Genomic DNA, 19,592 nt, shown 5'->3' with positions numbered 1-19,592 from the left:
TGCCTCAACTATCTCCTCTAGCAACTCGTCCCATGTATCCACCACCCTCCGCATGAAAAAGTTGCCCCTCAAGTTCCTGTTAAATCTTTCCTCTCTCCCTCGAAACCCATCTGCTCTGGTTCTTGATTCCCCGATTCTGAGTAAAAGACTCTTTGAATCTACCCTATCTATTCCCCTTATGATCTTATACACCTCAATAAGAACACCCCCTCAGCCTACTGACCCCCAAGTCCTAGCAACACCCCCGTAAATGTTCACAAAGACAATTTAGGATTAGGATATCGTGGAACCATTATTTTACTTCAGAGCTGTAAATATGAAATCATGTCCGATCAAACTAACGTCAGGAGGTTTTGCACGGATCATTACATGAATTATGCCTACAGTGAGACCTGTAGAGTGACAATAGAAGCAAATGTTAATAGAAGTAAATTAGTTTAATAACGACAACCATCATATAAGTTCATCTGAGACAATCAGAGACATCCATCCTTAGATGGATCACATGCTACTCTGTCTCCAGAAACAAATTGGCTAAATCTGAACTGTTGATATGTTGTTGCTTTATCGTCTGCCAGCGTAGCCACTATTTAATGGAAATTAATAGCTTTGCAACCAACAAACATTAATTCTAAACTTAGAGAGGGAATTCCTCAAAACAGAAGCTTGCCAGGTATGAAAAAGGCAAAACCAACCGTAGGAAAATATGCTTTTGCATGGAGCACCAGAGCGGTAGATTTGCTGCCTTACCATGCCAGAGGCATGTTCAATCCTGACCACGGGTGCTACCTGTATGGAGTTTGTACGTTCTCCCTGTGAACTGTGCGGGTTTGCTCTGTCCGGGTGCTCCAGTTTCCTCCCACACTACAAAGACGTACAGGTTTGTAGGTTAACTGGCTTCGGTAAAAATTGTAAATTGTCCCTAGTGTGTAGGATAGCATTACTGTGCGGGGATCGCTGGTTGGCGTGTACTTGGTGAGCCGAAGGGCCTGCTTCAGCTCTGTATCTCTAAACTAAACCATCTATATAATACTTTGCTAAATGTCTCAAAACCCTTCATGAGAAATAGTGCTGATTTAAAAAACAAACCACATGATTGTTTTTATGTAAATAACAGGCCTTCACCCAATTGATGATCAGTTCATCCGTTTGCGGTGCGTTGTTTTGAGAATGGAACATTTGCTATGGCTCCAGAAAATTGCCCTGATTTTCTTTATATCCCAATGTAGGACCTGCAGATACACAAGATGCTGAGCAGTTTACTTTGTGCTAGAGGATCTTTAATGTTCACTCGAACCACATGATTCATTTTAATGTCTCTACCCAAAGTGCAGGACAACAACCATCTTTGTAAATTTGTCAAAAGGCAAAGATTAAGACAAAACTCAACCCAAGCAAAGACAAACTGTGTCATATATTACAGAGGCAAATATTGTCCAACCAGGAAGCACAGAGGGAATTTAAAAAAAGTACCTCACATAACTCTTATTACTACTTTGTGCAACATCAATGTAAATTATTGTCAATGTGAAGATAATTCCTGAAACACAGCCACCGGCTCATTTCACCAAGCCCCACTTTTTAAAACAAATCTTTTGTAATAGTTGAGTATAAAAGAAGGGGTTTACTGATATACATAGCCACTGGCACATGATCCCAATGTATAATGGCACCATTATCACACGAGTACTGCATGACTGCAATGGCTTAAGGACACACATGTGCCATGATGAGACTTTGACACTTTTGAAACCAGAGAAAAACATCTGTTCTCAAATAGTTACCATTCACTTGCAGAATTGCTGACGTGGATGCATGGTCTATTCCAGAGGCCAATAGTAAATGGGGAAAAAAACTTGATTTCATAATATCTTTAAATGACCTCAGCACCAGCTTTACAGCGTGTCGTAAAGCTAATGTTACAAAGCTAAATAGAATTCAACAGAAAGCTCTGCTCAAACATCAGACCCCCACAAACAGCAAAGAGGTAATGACTACATGTATTAGACTTTGACTGGAGGATAAATATTGTTTAGTTTATTATTCACACGTGTGCCAAGGTACAGTGCAAAGCTTTTGTTTGTGTGTTATGCAGTCAAAGACTATAAGTAGTACAATTAAGATGTCCACAGTGTAGAGATAAAGGATAGGAAGGAACTGCAGATGCTGGTTTACACCAAACATAAACTCAAAAAGCTGGAGTAACTGCAGGTCAGGCAGCATCTCTGGAGAAAAAGAATAGATAGTAATTTGGGTCGAGACCCCGACCTAGGTCTGAAGAAGGGTTTCGACCCAAAACGTCACCTATTCCTTTTCTCCAGAGATGCTGCCTGACCAGCAGAGTTACTGCAGCTTTTTGTATATATCCAAGGATGAAGGGTACATCAATTAGTGCAACATATAACACTGAAGTCTGATAATAAGTAGTTCTGGCAAACTCTTTTGTTGTTCTTAAAATAACATTTCTACATCTATGTGGGCAAGGAAACTGACAATGTCTACAAAAGATGGTACTTCAATCCTGGAGTGTTAGTCTACATTACAGGTTCAAATCTCAGGAGTGGGCTTGAACCAACTATTTCTGGAGTCACAGGCACGAGGATCAGTCATTCGAGACTGAAGATGCTAGGAATCACACGCACAAATCTGCATCCTCTCACTTCACAGTGCATCAAAATGAAAACCAATGAGCTAAAATGACTCCCCTTCTGAATGTTTGTTTCTGTCTCACTCAATATACACAAATACTTCTCTAAATAGTAAGGAACTTTAAAAATGCGATCCCATCATATTTGTAAACAATTCTCATAAGTCTTTTTTCACATACTCAAAACATCCAACCTGTTACAATCTATTCAAGATCCATCAACCATTTCAACAATGTTTCCCCCCAATATTTATCCTTGTAAAATATCTAATTAAGCTTTGATCTTCATCTCAAGGCTGTTTGTTATGTGGCTGTTAGAAAAGTTTCAACTTCATTTCTTTGGCTGTGGAGCATTTTAGATGTTTTATTTTAAAAGGCAAGAAGTGTTACTCAAAGGTAAACACAATATGTTGGAGAAACTCAGCCAGTGGACAACATCTGGGGACAAGCAATGTTTTGGGTTAGGACCCATCTTCAGACACTCCTATTCAGACCCAAGTCCTTATGCTCTGCAGGAGCATCCAAACTAGAGCAAGCCCAATGATGCATCATGAATGTAAAATGGAGCATCAAAACCCAAAACCATAAAAAGCTGGAAGAACTCAGAAGATCAGAACTCAGAAAAAGTCCATGTTTTGGGTCTCTGGCCCTTCACCAGAACTGGGAAAGGGAGAGATGCCTGACTTTCTGAATGTTCCCCCAGCATTTTCTGTTTCTCATCTCATATTTCTGTTTCTCACCTCACCGCGGCACGGTGGCGCAGCGGTAGAGTTGCTGCCTTACAGTGAATGCAGCGCCGGAGACCCGGATTCAATCCCGACTACGGGCGCTGTCTGTACGGAGTTTGTACGTTCTCCCCGTGACCTGCGCGGGTTTTCTCCGAGATCTTCGGTTTCCTCTCACACTCCAAAGACGTACAGGTTTGGAGGTTAATTGGCTTGGTAAATGTAAAAATTGTCCCTAGTGTGCGGGGATCGCTGGTCGGCGTGGACCCGGTGGGCCTGTTTCCGCGCTGTATCTCTAAAAAAACTAAACTAATTTCCAACAACCTGCAGCTTTTTTAAAAAAAAATCTCTATAAAAAAAAGTTTCCCTTCTTATCCACATTACGTTCTTTTCCTTCATTTCTATTCCTTCGACTATCTTTTACTGACGTTTGCCATGAATATTTAGTGAAAACATTGGAAGACAAAGCTTATTCATTTTCCACTGAGTAGACCATAGTATGAAGGCCGAGACACAACCCATCACTTTAAACTTCCAGTTCCTTGACCGTCCATGTGCTTAAACTGAAATAATTAGAAGCAGCAGTTGGTACTGGTGTTGAATTAAACTAAAAGAAAACATGAGAATAAATTTCCATTGTTAGGTCACTATGGTGTACAATTTTAAACCAATTTGTAAGACGAGGACAAATTAATTAATTACCTCAATCATTTAAAATGAACTGGAATTGGACAATTCTACATTATTTGCTCTGGGATTCTAAAAGGGAAGTCATTTCCATTACACTGTTGTACTGTTCTACCAACTGGAAAACAAAATGGTTTTGCTAAATTAGAATTTCTGCTTCTAATTATTTCGGTTTAAGTACATGGTATTTGGAAGTAAGGCTGCTGACCACTATTATCAATGAATGTCGAAACAAGGAACTGCAGATGCTGGTTTATACAAAAGCATGGAAAGTATGGACGCATGGACTGTTTTACTTATAGTTAGTTCAAAATCCTACATATATCTGAACAATAGAGCGAGGATCAGAAATTACAACAGCAAATGATTTCATTGATGGTCATCAGGATCATTGGCAAACGGCATACCTGAAGTTGTCAGATTTTGGATGATCAGTCATGATCACAAAGAATGGTTCGAGGGGCCAAATGGCCTCCTCCTGCACCTATTTTCTATGTTTCACCATTGTACAGCAAAATTTTATATTCTGACAACTGGCATTTGGGAATCCCAGCAAACACATACCTGTCCAAAACAAAACACATGGGAGAACATCTCCAACCATCCCAGTTGACAGAAGCTTCGCTGAAATATTCCGGCTTTTACAGGTAAACAAAATAATTGCAGTCATTGGGCACTCAGATCCAGATGAGAGCTATTTTTTTCAGGTTTTGGTGGAACTCAGAAGGTTGTGTAAGACAAAACACACTTTAAATCCACAGGCAGCATCTCTGGAGAGAAATCCACATAGAGTTTATAATAGGTCAACAGAAGGCCCACTTCAACCCCATCAAAAATGCAAAGATATGCAAGGATATGCCAAGTAGACTGGCAGACGGGCTAGGGGGGCGTTTGGTTGACGGGGGAGGGGCAACGACGACTTTGCTTCAAGGCCATATGTCGCGATCAGATGCGAATCAAACGATTTTGGGGGCATTAAATTTTCCAATTCGGGAGCGCTCAGAACGAACTGGAGGGGCCAGTTGCGACCGAGATATCAGCGTTTTGAAATCCAGCAGTGGCAAAGAGTACATACACAATGTAGCTCTGCCTGCGCCTCTTTAAAAGAACGTGGGCTTGCTCTGCCCGGCGGCTGAAACACACGAACAAGCTGGTGCACGGATGGAGAGGGAGAGGCAGAGGCAGAGGCAGGAGGGGCAGAGGCGTGTGCATGGAGTGGATTCTGCAAGCGAGTAAACAAATAAAAAGGTTGGGACCGGGCCGCCTCCCCGGGGGTTGGGGTTGAGGAGAGGGTTGGTCTGATGCTGCTAGACCCCGCTGATGTACAATGCAAGGATGGATACAATGCAAGCAGCGATTACGGGGCCGCGCCGCCAGGGCACCACGTGCTCGCAGCCCAAACAAAGCAACAATGAATCTGACTGCGGGAAGAAAAGGGAGCAACAAAAAATAATAAAATGCCCAGGCGCTCGGAGCCCCGGCCAACAGTCGCAACTGTCTCTGCCCGACTCCCGGCCCTGCTGGCTGACTGTGGCCAGGAGGGTAACAAACAAACAAACAAACAAACAAACAAACGGGACCATTCCACCTCTCAATCCTCTAACCGCCCCCGAATCCAGAATAGGGTCAAAACAACCACACAGAGTTCAGTTAAACAGCCCCCCCCACACACCATGTCTAACACACCCGCGGGATCTACCCCCTCCCCCTCCCCCCCCCTCTCACGCAAAAAAATAAAAGGGGAAGGGGTTTAATTATTTATTTAAAAACATACATGATTTCCCCCAACCGGGAACCGAACCCGGGCTTATTAAAGGATGAATGACACCCCGCCGGTCACCTACAACTTCTCCCATATCCCCCCCCCCCCCCAAACAAAACATTACCCCCGTCCCATCAAAAAACAAACACATACACAACACAGAGGTGGACTAGAGAGGCTGGATTCAGTTTCAGTTGGACCGCGCTCTCTCCGTCCAAAGACACACACCGCAGATCAATAAATAAAGAAAACCATCACAATAAACACCCCAGACTCTCTCTCTCTCTCTCACACACACACATATATAGAGAGAGAGAGAGAGAGTGCCGGAGGGGAGCCCAGCTCGATGGCATTTTGAAGGAGCTGCGCTGTTTGTTACCTGCTGTTACTGATCAGGAAGCGCCGCTCCAGCTGAAACAATGTATCGAGGTCAATGTATCCAACCCCGCGCTCTCCTTGGCTTCGCCTCTTGGATCCTCTCTGTCCCGCAGTAACCTCACCCCGCCTTCCCTCCAGCACACTGGGGGGGTTATTTGTATAGTGGTGGTGGTGGTGGGGAGGGGGTGGGGAGAAGGTGGGGGGTAAGCAAGTTCCGCTCCCCCTCCCGCTGTCGCGACGTGGAAGATTAAACTCCCGACTCCGAACGGGCACAACCTTAAAAAGTTTGATTCACAACATTCGGGGGCGAGCGCGCTCCCGGGCGGCGCGTTCACGGAGCTCACAGCCTCGTGTTTGGAGAAGCCACACAGTCTCACAGACATAACCTTCCCTCCCCTCCCCTCCCAAGCAGGGCCAGACATGATCAATTGTGAGCGGGAGGGAAGATCCAGCTGAATTACTACATTGCAGCTGAAGTCGTTCCCTGCAGTCCCTTGAACCGACAGTCTCAACATGTTTGAGTAAAGTACCTAATGGAGGTCATGATCCTCCTCCTTTGATTTGTGTTGCTGCCTGCTAACTTTTCACACAATAGCAACGTGGTCTTCAAGAAAGTAAAACACTTTTTGTTTCAAGAGAAGTGTTATTGTATTGAACACGATATAACTTCAAATACAATTTACATTCTCCATTACTTTTGTAAATAAACTAAATTTGTTGATGTTTTTCTTCTAAAGTACCCAGCCAGTTTCCAGATAACGATTCTATGTTATTCTTATTTATTTACACCTCGGCTGGATTCATCTGTTACCTCTAAGCAAAAACAACAGACGATGGATTTATCTCCAGCATTTTCTGGATCTTTTTGTTTATTACCTTGTGTCATATTATCTTGCACCATTATACTTTTTGTAGTTTCTCCATCTCTTTCCACATATGTTCTCTTTTGTTCTTTCTGCCTTCCTTCTGCCTTCCCCTAATTCAGCAGCTGCTACAAATTTATTATACCCAATCTTTTTTCAAGTTTCATTGACAAAACTCCAGGTCTGAACATCAGCTGATTCACTCACCCACACTTCAAAATGTTCAAAGAATTTTCAGTATAGTTTTCTTTGTCACACCAATGTCCTTATCATTCAATTCCTTCGAATGGACAGAGTATGCTCTCTAAGTGGCCTATCCTTCATGCTCTCTTGCCAGGATGTAACTCAACTGAAAGACAACACAACCAATCTCAAGTGGTTATCACTAGGGAATCCACACAACAGAACCCAGCAGCAACAACAATGGGAGCACTCATCAGTCCTAACTTAGCATTATCATCTTCCTCTCAGACAGGGTCCGGATATACAACAGGGTGGCAACCATATTTCAGATTGGTTTGATGCTAGACTTAAATAACTATTGATTAATGAAACCTGCTGCAAAGTCACCTCCACCCATACAGAGATGTATAAAATTGCTGGAGGATCTCAGTGGGTCAGGCAGCATCTGTGAATGCAAAGGAGGAAAGTCATACAGTCATACAGCGCTGAAACAAGCTCTTGGCCGACTTGCCCATGTTGACCGAGATGTCTAAGTTAGTCCAATCTACCTTATTTGATCCATATCCCACTAAACTTTTCCTACCCCTGTACTTGTCAAAATGCTGTTACATTTTCTATGAACTCTTTCCATATAGGTTTTAGATTCTGTGTGGAAAAAAAAGATACTCCTCAAATTCCTATTAAAACTTTCCCCTCTCACTTTAGACATATCCTTTAGTCCTTGATTCCATTACCCTGGGAAAAGGACTCTGTGCATTCTATGTCCCTCATGATTTTATACATCTCTGTACGATCACCCCCGAGCTTCCTGTACTTCAAGGAATAAAGTCCTAGCTGACCCAAACTCTCTCTATAACCAGTCCCTCAAGTCCTGGCAACATCTGTATAAATCTTTTCTGCACTTGTTCCCCTCAATGGCATCTATCCTGTAGCAGAGGTATCACAACTGAACACAACACGGTAGCGCAGCGGTAGAGTTGCTGCTTTACAGCGAATGCAGCGCCGGAGACTCAGGTTCGATCCTGACTACGGGTGCTGCACTGTAAGGAGTTTGTATGTTCTCCCCGTGACCTGCGTGGGTTTTCTCCGAGATCTTCGGTTTCCTCCCACACTCCAAAGACGTACAGGTATGTAGGTTAATTGGCTGGGTAAATGTAAAAATTGTCCCTAGTGGGTGTAGGATAGTGTTAATGTACGGGGATCGCTGGGCGGCATGGACTTGGAGGGCTGAAAAGGCCTGTTTCCGGCTGTATATATATGATATGATATGATATGATGATAACACCCCAACAATGTTTTTTACAACTGCAACCTAACATTCCAACTTTCGTACGCAATGCCCTGACCGATAAAGGCCAACAAGCCTTCTTCTGCCTACCTGTGATGCTACTTTCAGGGAACTATCTACTTGTACTCCTACATCCCTCTATTCTATGACACTCCGCAGTGCCCTACTGTTGACTGTGAATATCTTACTATGGTTTGGCTTCTCAAAACGCAACACGTTGCACTTATCTTAATTAAATTACATTTGCTAGTCTTTGGCCAGCATACCAAGCTGACCAAGGTCTCAGCAATTCTTCACTACCTATGTCACCTTCAAACATAGTAACCGTGCCTCAAACATTCTCATTCAAACCATTGATAGTGGACAAACATTGGCCCAGCACCAACCCCTGCGATACAGCATTAGCCATGGGTCTCCAGTCGAATATAAAAGGAAAAATATACAATTAATGGCATGACCCTGAACAGCATTGCTGTATAGAGGGATTTTGGGGTCCAAGTCCATAACTCTAGAAATGGCAACACAAGTAGACAGTGGTAAAGAGGGTATCTAGTATGCTTGCCTTTATTGGTTGGGGCATTGAGTATAGGAGTCAGGAAGGCATGAGACAAAGATAGGGTACACAGTCAGCAGCTTTTCCCAGGATGGAAAAAAAATCAATACTAGAGGGAATAGCTTTAAGATGAGAGGGACGAAGGGGATGTGTGGGGAAACATTTTTTTTCAGCAGGGGATGGCAAGTGCCTGAAATGCACAGCTGGATGTGATGGTTAAGGCCAATATGATCGTGGCATTCAAGACTCTTTTGGATAGGCAGGGAATGGTGGGATATGGATTATGAGCAGGCAGGGTAGAATTGGTCTTGGCATCATGTTCGGCTCAGACATTGTGGACTGAAGTGTTCATTCCAATGCTATATTCAACGGGATTCCACCATTAGCAACATCTTCCCATCTCCACCCCTTTCCGCAGAGACCGTTCCCTCTGCAACTCCCTGGTCAACTCATCCCTTCCCACCCAAATCACCCCATCCCCGGGTACGTTCCCCAGCAACGACAAGAGATGCAACACCTGTCCCTATACCTCCCCCCTCGACTCCGTCCAAGGACCCCAACAGTCTTTTCAGGTCAGGCAGAGGTTTACTTGCACCTCCTCCAACCTCATCTACAGTATCTGCTGTTCCAGGTGTGGATTCCTATATATATCGGTGAGACCAAGCACAGGCTCGGCTATCGTTTCGCTGAACACCTCTCCTCAGTCTGCCTAAACCTACCTGATCCCCCGGTTGCCGTCCGCTTTAACTCCCCCCCCCCTCCCTCCTATTCCCACACTGACCTTTCTGTCCTGGGCCTCCATTTTCAGAATGAGGCCCAGCGCAAATCGGAGGATCAGCTTCTCATATTTTGCTTGGGCAGCTTACACCACAGCGGTATGAACATTGACCTCTAACTTCGTAACCCTTGCTTTCCCTCTCTCTCCATCCCTCCCCCTACCCAGTTCACAGACCAGTCTTACTGTCTCCAACTACATTTTATCTATGTTTGCTTTGTTGTTAACTACTCCCAGCAAACAAAAATCTATTCTACATTTTCCTTGATCTCCATTCCCTTTGCCCTGTTTTCACACCTTTACATTTCCTCAACTATGTATCTCCCTCCCCCCTGACGTCAATCTGAAGAAGGGTCTCGACCCGAAACATCACCCATTCCTTCTCTTCAGAGACGCTGCCTGTCCTGCTGTGTTATCCAGTATATTGTGTCTATCTTTGGTTTAAACCAGCATACACACCTAAGCTGTACTGTTCTTTATTCTATATTCAATCTGAAAAACAGCCTTCCATCTTCACCCCCTGCTTCCTACTATCAAGCCAATTATGTATCCAAATGGTTCGTTCACCATAGATCCTTTGCAATCTAACCGTCAGGTGCATCCTACCGTGTTGAACCTTATCAAAGGCCTTGCTCAGTCCTGATGCAGGATCTCAACCCGAATCATTGACTACTCATCTTCCTCCACAGATGCTGCCTGACCCGCTGAGATTCTTGAGCAGATTTTTAAAATCTAAATTCCAGCATCTGTAGCCTCTCCTGTCTTCACCGTTAATCCACATTGAAAAAGGAAAACAAAATGTTGTGTATCACGAGGGAAAAAGTAACATCAACCAAGAATTTCAGAAAAGGACAGACCCCCCCCCCCCCCCCACTCCCATTCAAAAATTCCTCCGAGATCTTCAGTAGATGGAGACCTGGAGGAGAAATTGATTTAAATGTTTTTTTCGCTCCTGCTGCTGAATTCAGAGTACAATACACCACAGTAGAACACTAGATTACTCTACACATTTGAAAGAATTGATTTACAACATTGCCCAGGAAAGGTCTCAAACAGTTAAAAATATTGTTAGGTTCTTTGTTAAAGGCAGTACTATCTAAAGCAGGATTATAGGAATCTTGTTTTTTTTTCTTGAAGGTATCACGAAATGCTGGAGTAACTCAGCGGGTCAGGCAGCATCTCTGGAGAGAAGGAATGGGTGACGTTTCGGGTCGAGACCCTTCTTCATTTTGTTAAAGGGTCCCTTTTTTTTTTTTCTTTCTCAGCATCACAAAAATATTGGGGAAGGAGAAGTTTTGTTTTGGTAAAATATTCCCGAGATTTATTTCAAGATTTTAAGAAAGGATGCAGTTTTTAAAAATCGTTATAGAGGAAACATCATTGCATCTGTAGCTTTTGACTAAATTGCTGAGAATATCAGGTTTTCAAAGTACTTTTTGCAGAAATTTGATTGTAACAAATTCATATCGAGTCAATTTTGACCTGTAATTGGGTTTTCAGCTATAAAAAGAATAGTTGTGTAAGATTACATTAAATTGATTGCAGAGACTTGCAGTATTGATACTGCAACTGCATACTTGAATAAAAAGACATATCACAAATTAATATGTTTATACATGAACTGAAGTGGAACCTCTTTTTTTCTAACTGCACACTAGACTACCTAAAAAACCCTATTCCATCTATGATTAATGATAAACCTCTCATTAACCAAATATTAACTGGATGCCATTCCACATTCTTGCTTTGAATACCAAACAACATGCAAGATAAATTCAAACCTTTAAATATGCGTGCGTTCATAGAAATTTGAAATAATTCTGTATTGCGATGTGGAGTTTGTTGTCACAGAGGATATAGATATACAATGCATATAAAGCAAATAGAAATGAGATAGCAGAGTGTAAATAGGAAATTTGATAAACGCCCAATGAATGATGCACAGGCATGAAAGTGTCAATTAGTGTTAAAGTATACTGCAAAGTTGTAGCTTCAACTGAAAATCAGATATACAACCAAGAGAAATCCTCCCTTTATATGTTCCACAGGCATTCTGTAGGTGACAAAGTGAGCTTTATTAACCCCATAACACATGGTCTGCAGAGAAATTCAGTTCCATCTTCTAAAAAGAATAAAAAGCAGTTTCTTTCCCACCAATATATATCCTGACATTTATAAAGCCACAAAAAACTTTGTGTAATTTAGGCACAAAATTAACGCTTAAGAAGAATATGGTATAAAGTTTGCAACAATCCCCATGATTTTAATAATTGTACCATGATTGTCACTGAAATTACCAGAGTTATATAATTCCATTTATATAACCCTGCATCAAATTATGTTGACATTATTTTAGCCATTCATTGGTAAACACATACCTATTTATATGATCACTGCATTGAATTAATTCACATAATCAATAAAACTGTGTTGTACCACAATTATAGAAGCACTAAGGTTAAACAAATAATCTGTTATTACTTATTGCACTCTCTGTGCATCAATCCAATTATACACTATACACAACTAATAAGCAAGGAATTAGCAAATAATTTTAATGATTTGAAGATCAATTTTAAATTAGCTTTACAAGTTAAAATACTTTAATAGATTAAGTGAAACAAAATAAAAACACATGCTTTATAGGTGAAATAAAATGCTGGAAATACTCAGCAAGTCATGCAGCATCTGTGGAACGGGAAAAAGAGTTAACATTTTAGTTCAAGGATCGTATTTCGTTAAAGGGTCCCTGAACATAAACGTTAACACTGTTTCTCTTCCGCAGATGTGGTCTCACGTGCTGAGTTTCCTGTTCTGTTTTCATTTTTAATTATGAGGGCATCTTACCTGTCAGATGAGACACATAAACTGAGGTTTTGTCTGCCCGAGTGGTTGGAAAAGGGCCAAGGTTGCACAAATACCAATCCTTATTCCTTTATCAACAACACTGAAATATACAGACTAACATGTATCCCAGTACAATGGAAGACACCTGAACGTGTGCAGATCAATCACCCATTTTCCTGAAGTTACAATGATTAGATTTCAGAGAAATTTAATCACAGCCAAGCTGTTTGGTACACTTTCATTGCAAGAGAAAAAAAACTACGTTAATGAAACTACTTTCTTTAAAGGTCCTTCACTACCAGAAACATGCAGATATACAACACAAGGCATAATTAGTAAATAAAATTGGATACCATGTCGCTGGATTGGTCAAAGAGATTAGTGTTTTGATGTAACTTTACAAAACACTGGCTAGACCAAACATATCACAAGTTTAATGTGATCTTGATGTGAGGTTCTGGTCAACACACTGTAGGAGGAATGTGGGTGCACAGGAGAGGAGATTCACCAGGACGTTACCTGGAATGAAGAACTTTAATTCTGGGATGGATCGGATAGGCTGGATTTATTTTCCCTGGAGCAAAGGAGGCTGAGAGGTGACCGGACAAAGCTAAAATCAAATAATGAAGTATTGATAGGGTTGATATCTGGATAGCCTAGGTTTGATGAGCTAAGTGAAAAGATCATCCCATCTTTGTGACAAATAAATACTTTACAGTTATTGTAAAATAGGAACACAGCCATGCTCGGTACCGATTACGTCCCCAAATTCTAAGATTTCAAAATGGGTATCATGATAAAGTTAGAATAGAGACATAATTATAAAACTAAAGAGATTTCATTCAATATTTGTGTAGAAAAGAGCGAGAAGGGAGAGCAAAACAAAATCTTTTTTTTGAAGCAGAGCAGCGAAATAAAAATAGGGAACCTCTGCTCCAAACAATTCAGTCACGCGTCGGAATCTTTGAAATTCACATCATGTCACAGAGCTTCACTATGACAAATGATAGCAGAATTAGGTCATTCGGCCCATCAATTCTACTCCACGATTCAATCATGGCTGATCTATCTTTTCCACTTAACCCCATTCTCCTGCCTTCTCCCCATAACCCCCAACACCCGTACTAATCAAGAATCTATCTATCTCTGCCTTAAAAATGTCCTTTCTTGTTAAAAAATGCTGTGAATGTTAAAATTTATTACTGTCCATCGAATTTCTACATTATTTTCTCCCCTCTAAAGGTCCCTTTCTCTGCTATTCACTAGCCGTCTGGTAGAGATACTCCATCGACTCACAAACCGCTGATGTATCAAACCAATCCTTTCAAGGCACGCAGGACCACTGTGGGTCAAATCTGCTGGCAGAATTCTCTTCCCTTTGCCAAAGCACTAGACAACATGAAATATGATGGCATGAAAGATGAGAAACCCTTCCCCACTGTGTCAGATTGATATTAAACAACATTCCAGCAAAACCTAATAATAGCAGGTTTTTCAGGTAGGAATGTGTAGGTCACCAGCAAGATTAATGGATAACAGTTTTAGTGTCAAAATAACAGCAAGTCTAATGGAACTTCTCATTATTTATGTGTAAGTGTTGCAATAATGTGAGAGAGGAGATGTGCAGTTAAATAAAGAGATCCAAAAGTTGCAGAGATATGATTTTCTGCTGTCAGCTTCACAATAATGGAATCTCATTGTTTGCTGCACTACTGAAATGCAATGCATAGCATAAAGTTGCAATATTATGTCATGAATTAATCATACCGCACAGGAGGGAGGGCGTTTGACACAATGCGCGAGCTGTTTTTTTAGCTAATTACTTCCACTTCATCACTCTTCTCCCATACACCTATACAATATTATTTGTCACCACCCATATTCCATTTCCTACAACTAATGTGATCTATCCAATACTTTGTCTACATTACCATGTAAAATTATCATATATGCCCTGTCCACATCATAGACTTTAATCACAAATAAGGAAGTAACTTGGGCCGAAATGCTGGAGTAACTCAGCGGGACAGGCAGCATCTCTGGAGAGGAGGAATGGGTGACATTTCGGGTAGAGACCCTTCTTCAGACTTGGACCATTGCGCTGTTGGTTCTATAAAAGGGCCATTCAATTATGTTGTAATTCTCTACTCTTTCCCTCGTATCTGCATACTGTGACCTGCTTCACAATCTTCCACCTCCATCCATGTGCCGTGCTCATTCTATTGCAGATATACGCACATCGCAGACAGTCCATCAATGCCCTTTTCAGTGTATGAAAAGCAATTACTATCACTCAATCTCTGGCACAGAAAGAAAATTGTTAGAAATGGAAAAACTTATTCTTTCCAGGTCAAACATTTTTGTTGGAGCTTGAAAAAAGTATATACTCTTTTAACACAGTGTTTTTATCTTCCCCAATCCCACATTTCCCTTCTTTCCTTTATTTCTCTTCACTGTGTGCTATTGTACATCTGCCTATTCATTCAGGACTCTGAAACATTTTGCCTTAGTGCAATATTATTGGGATTACAATATTTACTTATTTTTTGCAAAGCAAATTGCAAGTACACAAATATACCTTGGCAAGTCCAACTTTGATATTAATCAGATAGACTGTTCTAGAGAAAGAGAATTGATCCCGGTGTTTAGTGAAACATTTCCAAAACAATGCTTGGAACAACACTTCAAACACAGGGGTTATCATCAAGTAGAAATAACGACAAAAACTATTATAACTGCAGACAGTCCCTTGCATTGCGAACATTCAAATACAGAAAGGTCGTCCTTACAGAATTCACAAATCAGTATTCAGAAATATGAGATATGGACTTTGTGTGGAAAAAACCCCACAAAATTTATTTCTTAAAACTTGCGTTTCTTGATGCACGTGCAGAGGAGTGGCTTTGCCTTGCAGAAAATGATGGTAAGGACGGTTTGCTAGAAAGCCAACTACCACAATATGTGGACGTGGTTTGTCCTTTATCACTTTTCAGTGGTTAGGAAAAAAAAGCATTTAAAAAAAGGCAATAGTCTTCATGGTGTAAATCAACATCAAATCTTAACAAAAGAAAAATCGCACGGCTAGATGTAGAACTGGGGCAAAAACAAGACAAAGAATATTTGAGTAAATGAGCACCTGGTGGTAAATATCAAACTCACACTCTGATGAACATGCTCAGAGCCCAGCTTCATGCAAAAACATTACTGGGTGTCTGCACCAGTGCAAGACTCCTAATATTTGCTCAAATATGTACAAAGGTCTCACACACACAATTTTGGGGCCTCATTTCTTTTGTTTCGCCAACCAGCTGCCGATTCTCTGATCAAATCTCATGTGACCTCTTGGGTGACACTACCCATTGGGCCTCTCTTTCATGTGCCGCTCGAACGTTAGCAGGGGTGGTGGTGGTACAAAAGCATGAGCAAAACTAGACTTCTGTGGATACTTCTGTCAACAGAAAGGGTATGAGAGCAAAAAATAAAAGGCAATAATTGTTTACTTTCTTAACAGGGGATGAGAAATGCATCTTCTATTAGCTGGGTAAATAATTAGCAGGTCTTTTTTTCTATGCACAGAAATACTGGGCTTTCTAAAACAAAATAAGTCATGTGCATTTTGTAAACATTCAAAAACATGAGATGGAAAGAAAATTAAAAACAAACAGCCTAAATGATGCACGCTAATTGTAAATGTGAATAGAATAATTCTTAGAGTCAAAATTCCAAAAGGGCATGCTACAATAAATTTAAATAAGGCAACACTCCAAAGACATACAGGTTGGCAGGTTAATTGGCTTCAGTAAAATTGTAAATTGTGAAATTGTGTAGGATAATTTGTGTACAGGGTGGTCGCTGGTTGGCGCGGACTCGGTGGGCTAAAGTGCCTGCTTCCGTGTTGAAGCTCTAAAGTCTAAAGATCAGTCAAAAATCTTAATCACACAACCAATGGCTCGTATGAACAGGAGGCTGTGATGAGAAACATTGTATGTGGAAATTATAGAGGTAAGATTGGCAGAAATACTATGCTTCTCTCCTCATTTCACTGCGGCACGGTAGCGCAGCGGTAGAGTTGCTGCTTTACAGCGAATGCAGCGCCGGAGACTCAGGTTCGATCCTGACTACGGGTGCTGCACTGTAAGGAGTTTGTACGTTCTCCCCGTGACCTGCGTGAGTTTTCTCCGAGATCTTCGGTTTCCTCCCACACTCCAAAGACGTACAGGTATGTAGGTTAATTGGCTGGGTAAATGTAAAAATTGTCCCTAGTGGGTGTAGGATAAGTGTTAATGTACGGGGATCGCTGGGTGGCACGGACTTGGAGGGCCGAAAAGGCCTGTTTCCGGCTGTATATATATATATATATGATATGATATGATATATACATTAAATTATCAGATTTGCATTGCAAAAGTCAAGTCACAAATAAATAAATATAATCACAGAAGAAAAGGGCGGGGCATATTTGGTGGTAGGGTTGAGAGGCAAGGATTTATTCACAAAATGCTGGAGTAACTCAGCAGGTCAGGCAGCATCTCGGGAGAGAAGGAATGGGTGACGTTTCGGGTCGAGACCCTTCAGGCAAGGATGTAGATCACCAATCCATAGACTAAAAATAGTTACACACTTGATCAGGAAAAGAGGGTAATATATTGCAGCTCTGGATTCTACTTTTGTTCCCAGTTGTTAGGTGTTTAAATTCTGTTACTCATAAAGCAAATGTATTTATATGTGACATGTAAAAAAACTAGTATTTACATGTTTAGTACATGTGGGATTTTCCCCCCGTTTAGTATTCAGAATTTTAATAGGTAAAATATATATGCAAACAGACAAAAAACTTTAAAATAATTACCTTAAACCAGAACCGAAAAAACTAACAGGATCAAAATCAGAGCAAATACTGGTGGAAGATGGAGCCTATTTCAAAATCAAAAAGATGCTCTACGTGCAATATTCACACCAGCTATATACAATCCTGGCTAGATGTCAGTGTGACATGTTTTAAGTATAATCTGCTAGATAAGGAATATTGATTTATTCCCTCTCTTGATTAACACCTCTGAGCCAGATATTTCATGTGTGTCACTATTAAAGATAATAAATACCGACAAAGAAAAAGCGCCTTTGGTGGTATTCAAGAATTCAATGGATAAAATTTATAGGGAAAAGTTTATAATGCTGACAAATACTCACTTGACAACAAAATCCCGATTCTGTCATCCGGTAAAGAACCATTTAGATCATTCCCAACAAATGCACAGCACTTGGGAACCCAGAAACTACTCATTCCTACGCCGGTGAAAGGAGTTGCAATAAAAGAAAAACATATTACACTAACAATTGTTTTATTTAACACAAGTGTGGATAGGGGGCATTTTCTCAAATTGAGTTTGTAGTGGTATGTAGAGGTTGAATAAACATAACCCATTTGTAAAATCAAAACAGAATGTGTTATGGCTGTTCTGTTGTTTATTGTACAATCAATACAGCAGGCATTTAAGTTGGATTTGAAAGTCATCCAGAGTGCAGAATACAGTTTGAATACCTTACTGATTATTTGACAAGCATTCTGTCTTTTTTAATTCTCACAGTGCACGTGACAATGATCAGCAAGTTTATCCATTGGATAACCATTTGGTCCACAAAAGAAAAGATACATATACCATGTTTAAAATTCTCATTTTTAAGTCAGTGATCTAATTGCACAATTTGACCATGAAAATACTGAGTATGAGAAATTAAGTGTAATGCTAAATTTACCTTCCACTTTTTGTTCAAATAATTGTTACAATTCGGTGTCATTTTTGTAAATGCTATATATCTAGGAGGAGTTGGCATCAACATGCAGCTCATGACATTTCAAATACAGCATACAACAACCATCCAATTCTAGAGTTAGAGAAACACAGCATGGAAGCAGGCCATTTAGCCCATCTTATCATGCCGTCCAAAATGGCATTCTGGGTTAGATCTGCCTGCATTTGGCCCATTTTCTCTCCAATCCTTCCCTATCCACAATTGAATCACTGGAACAGAAGATGACACCTTTAACTACAGTACATATTTGCTTGAACTTAAACCAAACTATCCACCTAGAATACATGCATAAATTCTTGATTGGGACTTTGATATTTAAACATTCAGAAGATGAGAATATTATCAACCAAACCAAGTCAAATTTATCAACCTCATTGTTGGGGTTATTCAGTAATCCATTTCAGAAACAAATTCTTTTCAACTGCAATGAGCACTAATGATGTTAATTGAAAGTTAATTCCAAAAAAATCTTCAATGTCACATCTTTTGAATTCTAACAGAGGTAGGCATAGATATTTTTTGTTATTAATGATCAGGTTAAACAAATTAGCATTTCAAGACTTGTATGACCAAACCTATGTCACTTCCATAACGGTAATCTAACGATAAAGAACAAATACTCTTTAGAAATTATTCTTGCCCTATTCCTTGAGGTTACAAGCCCCAAAACATTAATGCAATAACTGCAGAACCAATCCGTTTTTTGACACAAATTCAGAGAAAACATTAAGTTGCTCTAAGGTTTTTTAAAAAACATAGTTGAGGCTGGGACTATCACAATGTTTGAGAAGCAATTAGACAGGTACATGGATAGGACAGGTTTAGAGGGATATGGGCTAAATACAGGCGTGGGACTTGTGTAGATGGGACACGCTGGTCAGTGTGGGCAAGTTGGGCTCAAAGGTCCGTTTCCACACTGTATGATGCTACATACACAAACAAGTGTGATGTTTGTTTTGATCAGTGCATCCCTTCGCCCAAAATTCATGCTCTTCTTCCCGCCCTCACCTTTGCTGAACAGCAACATACAATTAGACACATATTGGATCTCGAAGAACAGTAGATCAGTT

At 40.7% G+C, this 19,592-nt stretch overlaps 1 protein-coding gene across 5 annotated transcripts in view; it reads right to left on the bottom strand.

The window, feature by feature from the left end:
• The window catches only part of rnf44 (ring finger protein 44), a 137,134-nt gene that overhangs the window by 71,160 nt on the left and 46,382 nt on the right, over positions 1-19,592 (bottom strand). Inside the window, exon 1 of one of the 5 annotated variants that reach the window (XM_078411535.1) lies at positions 6,201-6,314. The exons of 3 other annotated variants lie outside the window; for them this stretch is intronic. Coding sequence is in view for 1 of the 2 variants with exons in the window: in XM_078411532.1 (XP_078267658.1) it covers positions 4,624-4,653 (30 nt within the window). In the remaining variant the exon portion in view is untranslated. Of the gene's footprint in view, positions 1-4,623; positions 4,886-6,200; positions 6,315-19,592 lie in introns of those variants that run through there. One more of the 5 variants, XM_078411532.1, reaches the window with a different exon arrangement.

The sequence above is a fragment of the Rhinoraja longicauda genome, chromosome 14 (assembly GCF_053455715.1).
Source record: "Rhinoraja longicauda isolate Sanriku21f chromosome 14, sRhiLon1.1, whole genome shotgun sequence".
Classification (NCBI taxonomy): Eukaryota; Metazoa; Chordata; class Chondrichthyes; order Rajiformes; family Arhynchobatidae; genus Rhinoraja; species Rhinoraja longicauda.
This window is presented reverse-complemented; position numbering and strand designations above follow the sequence as displayed.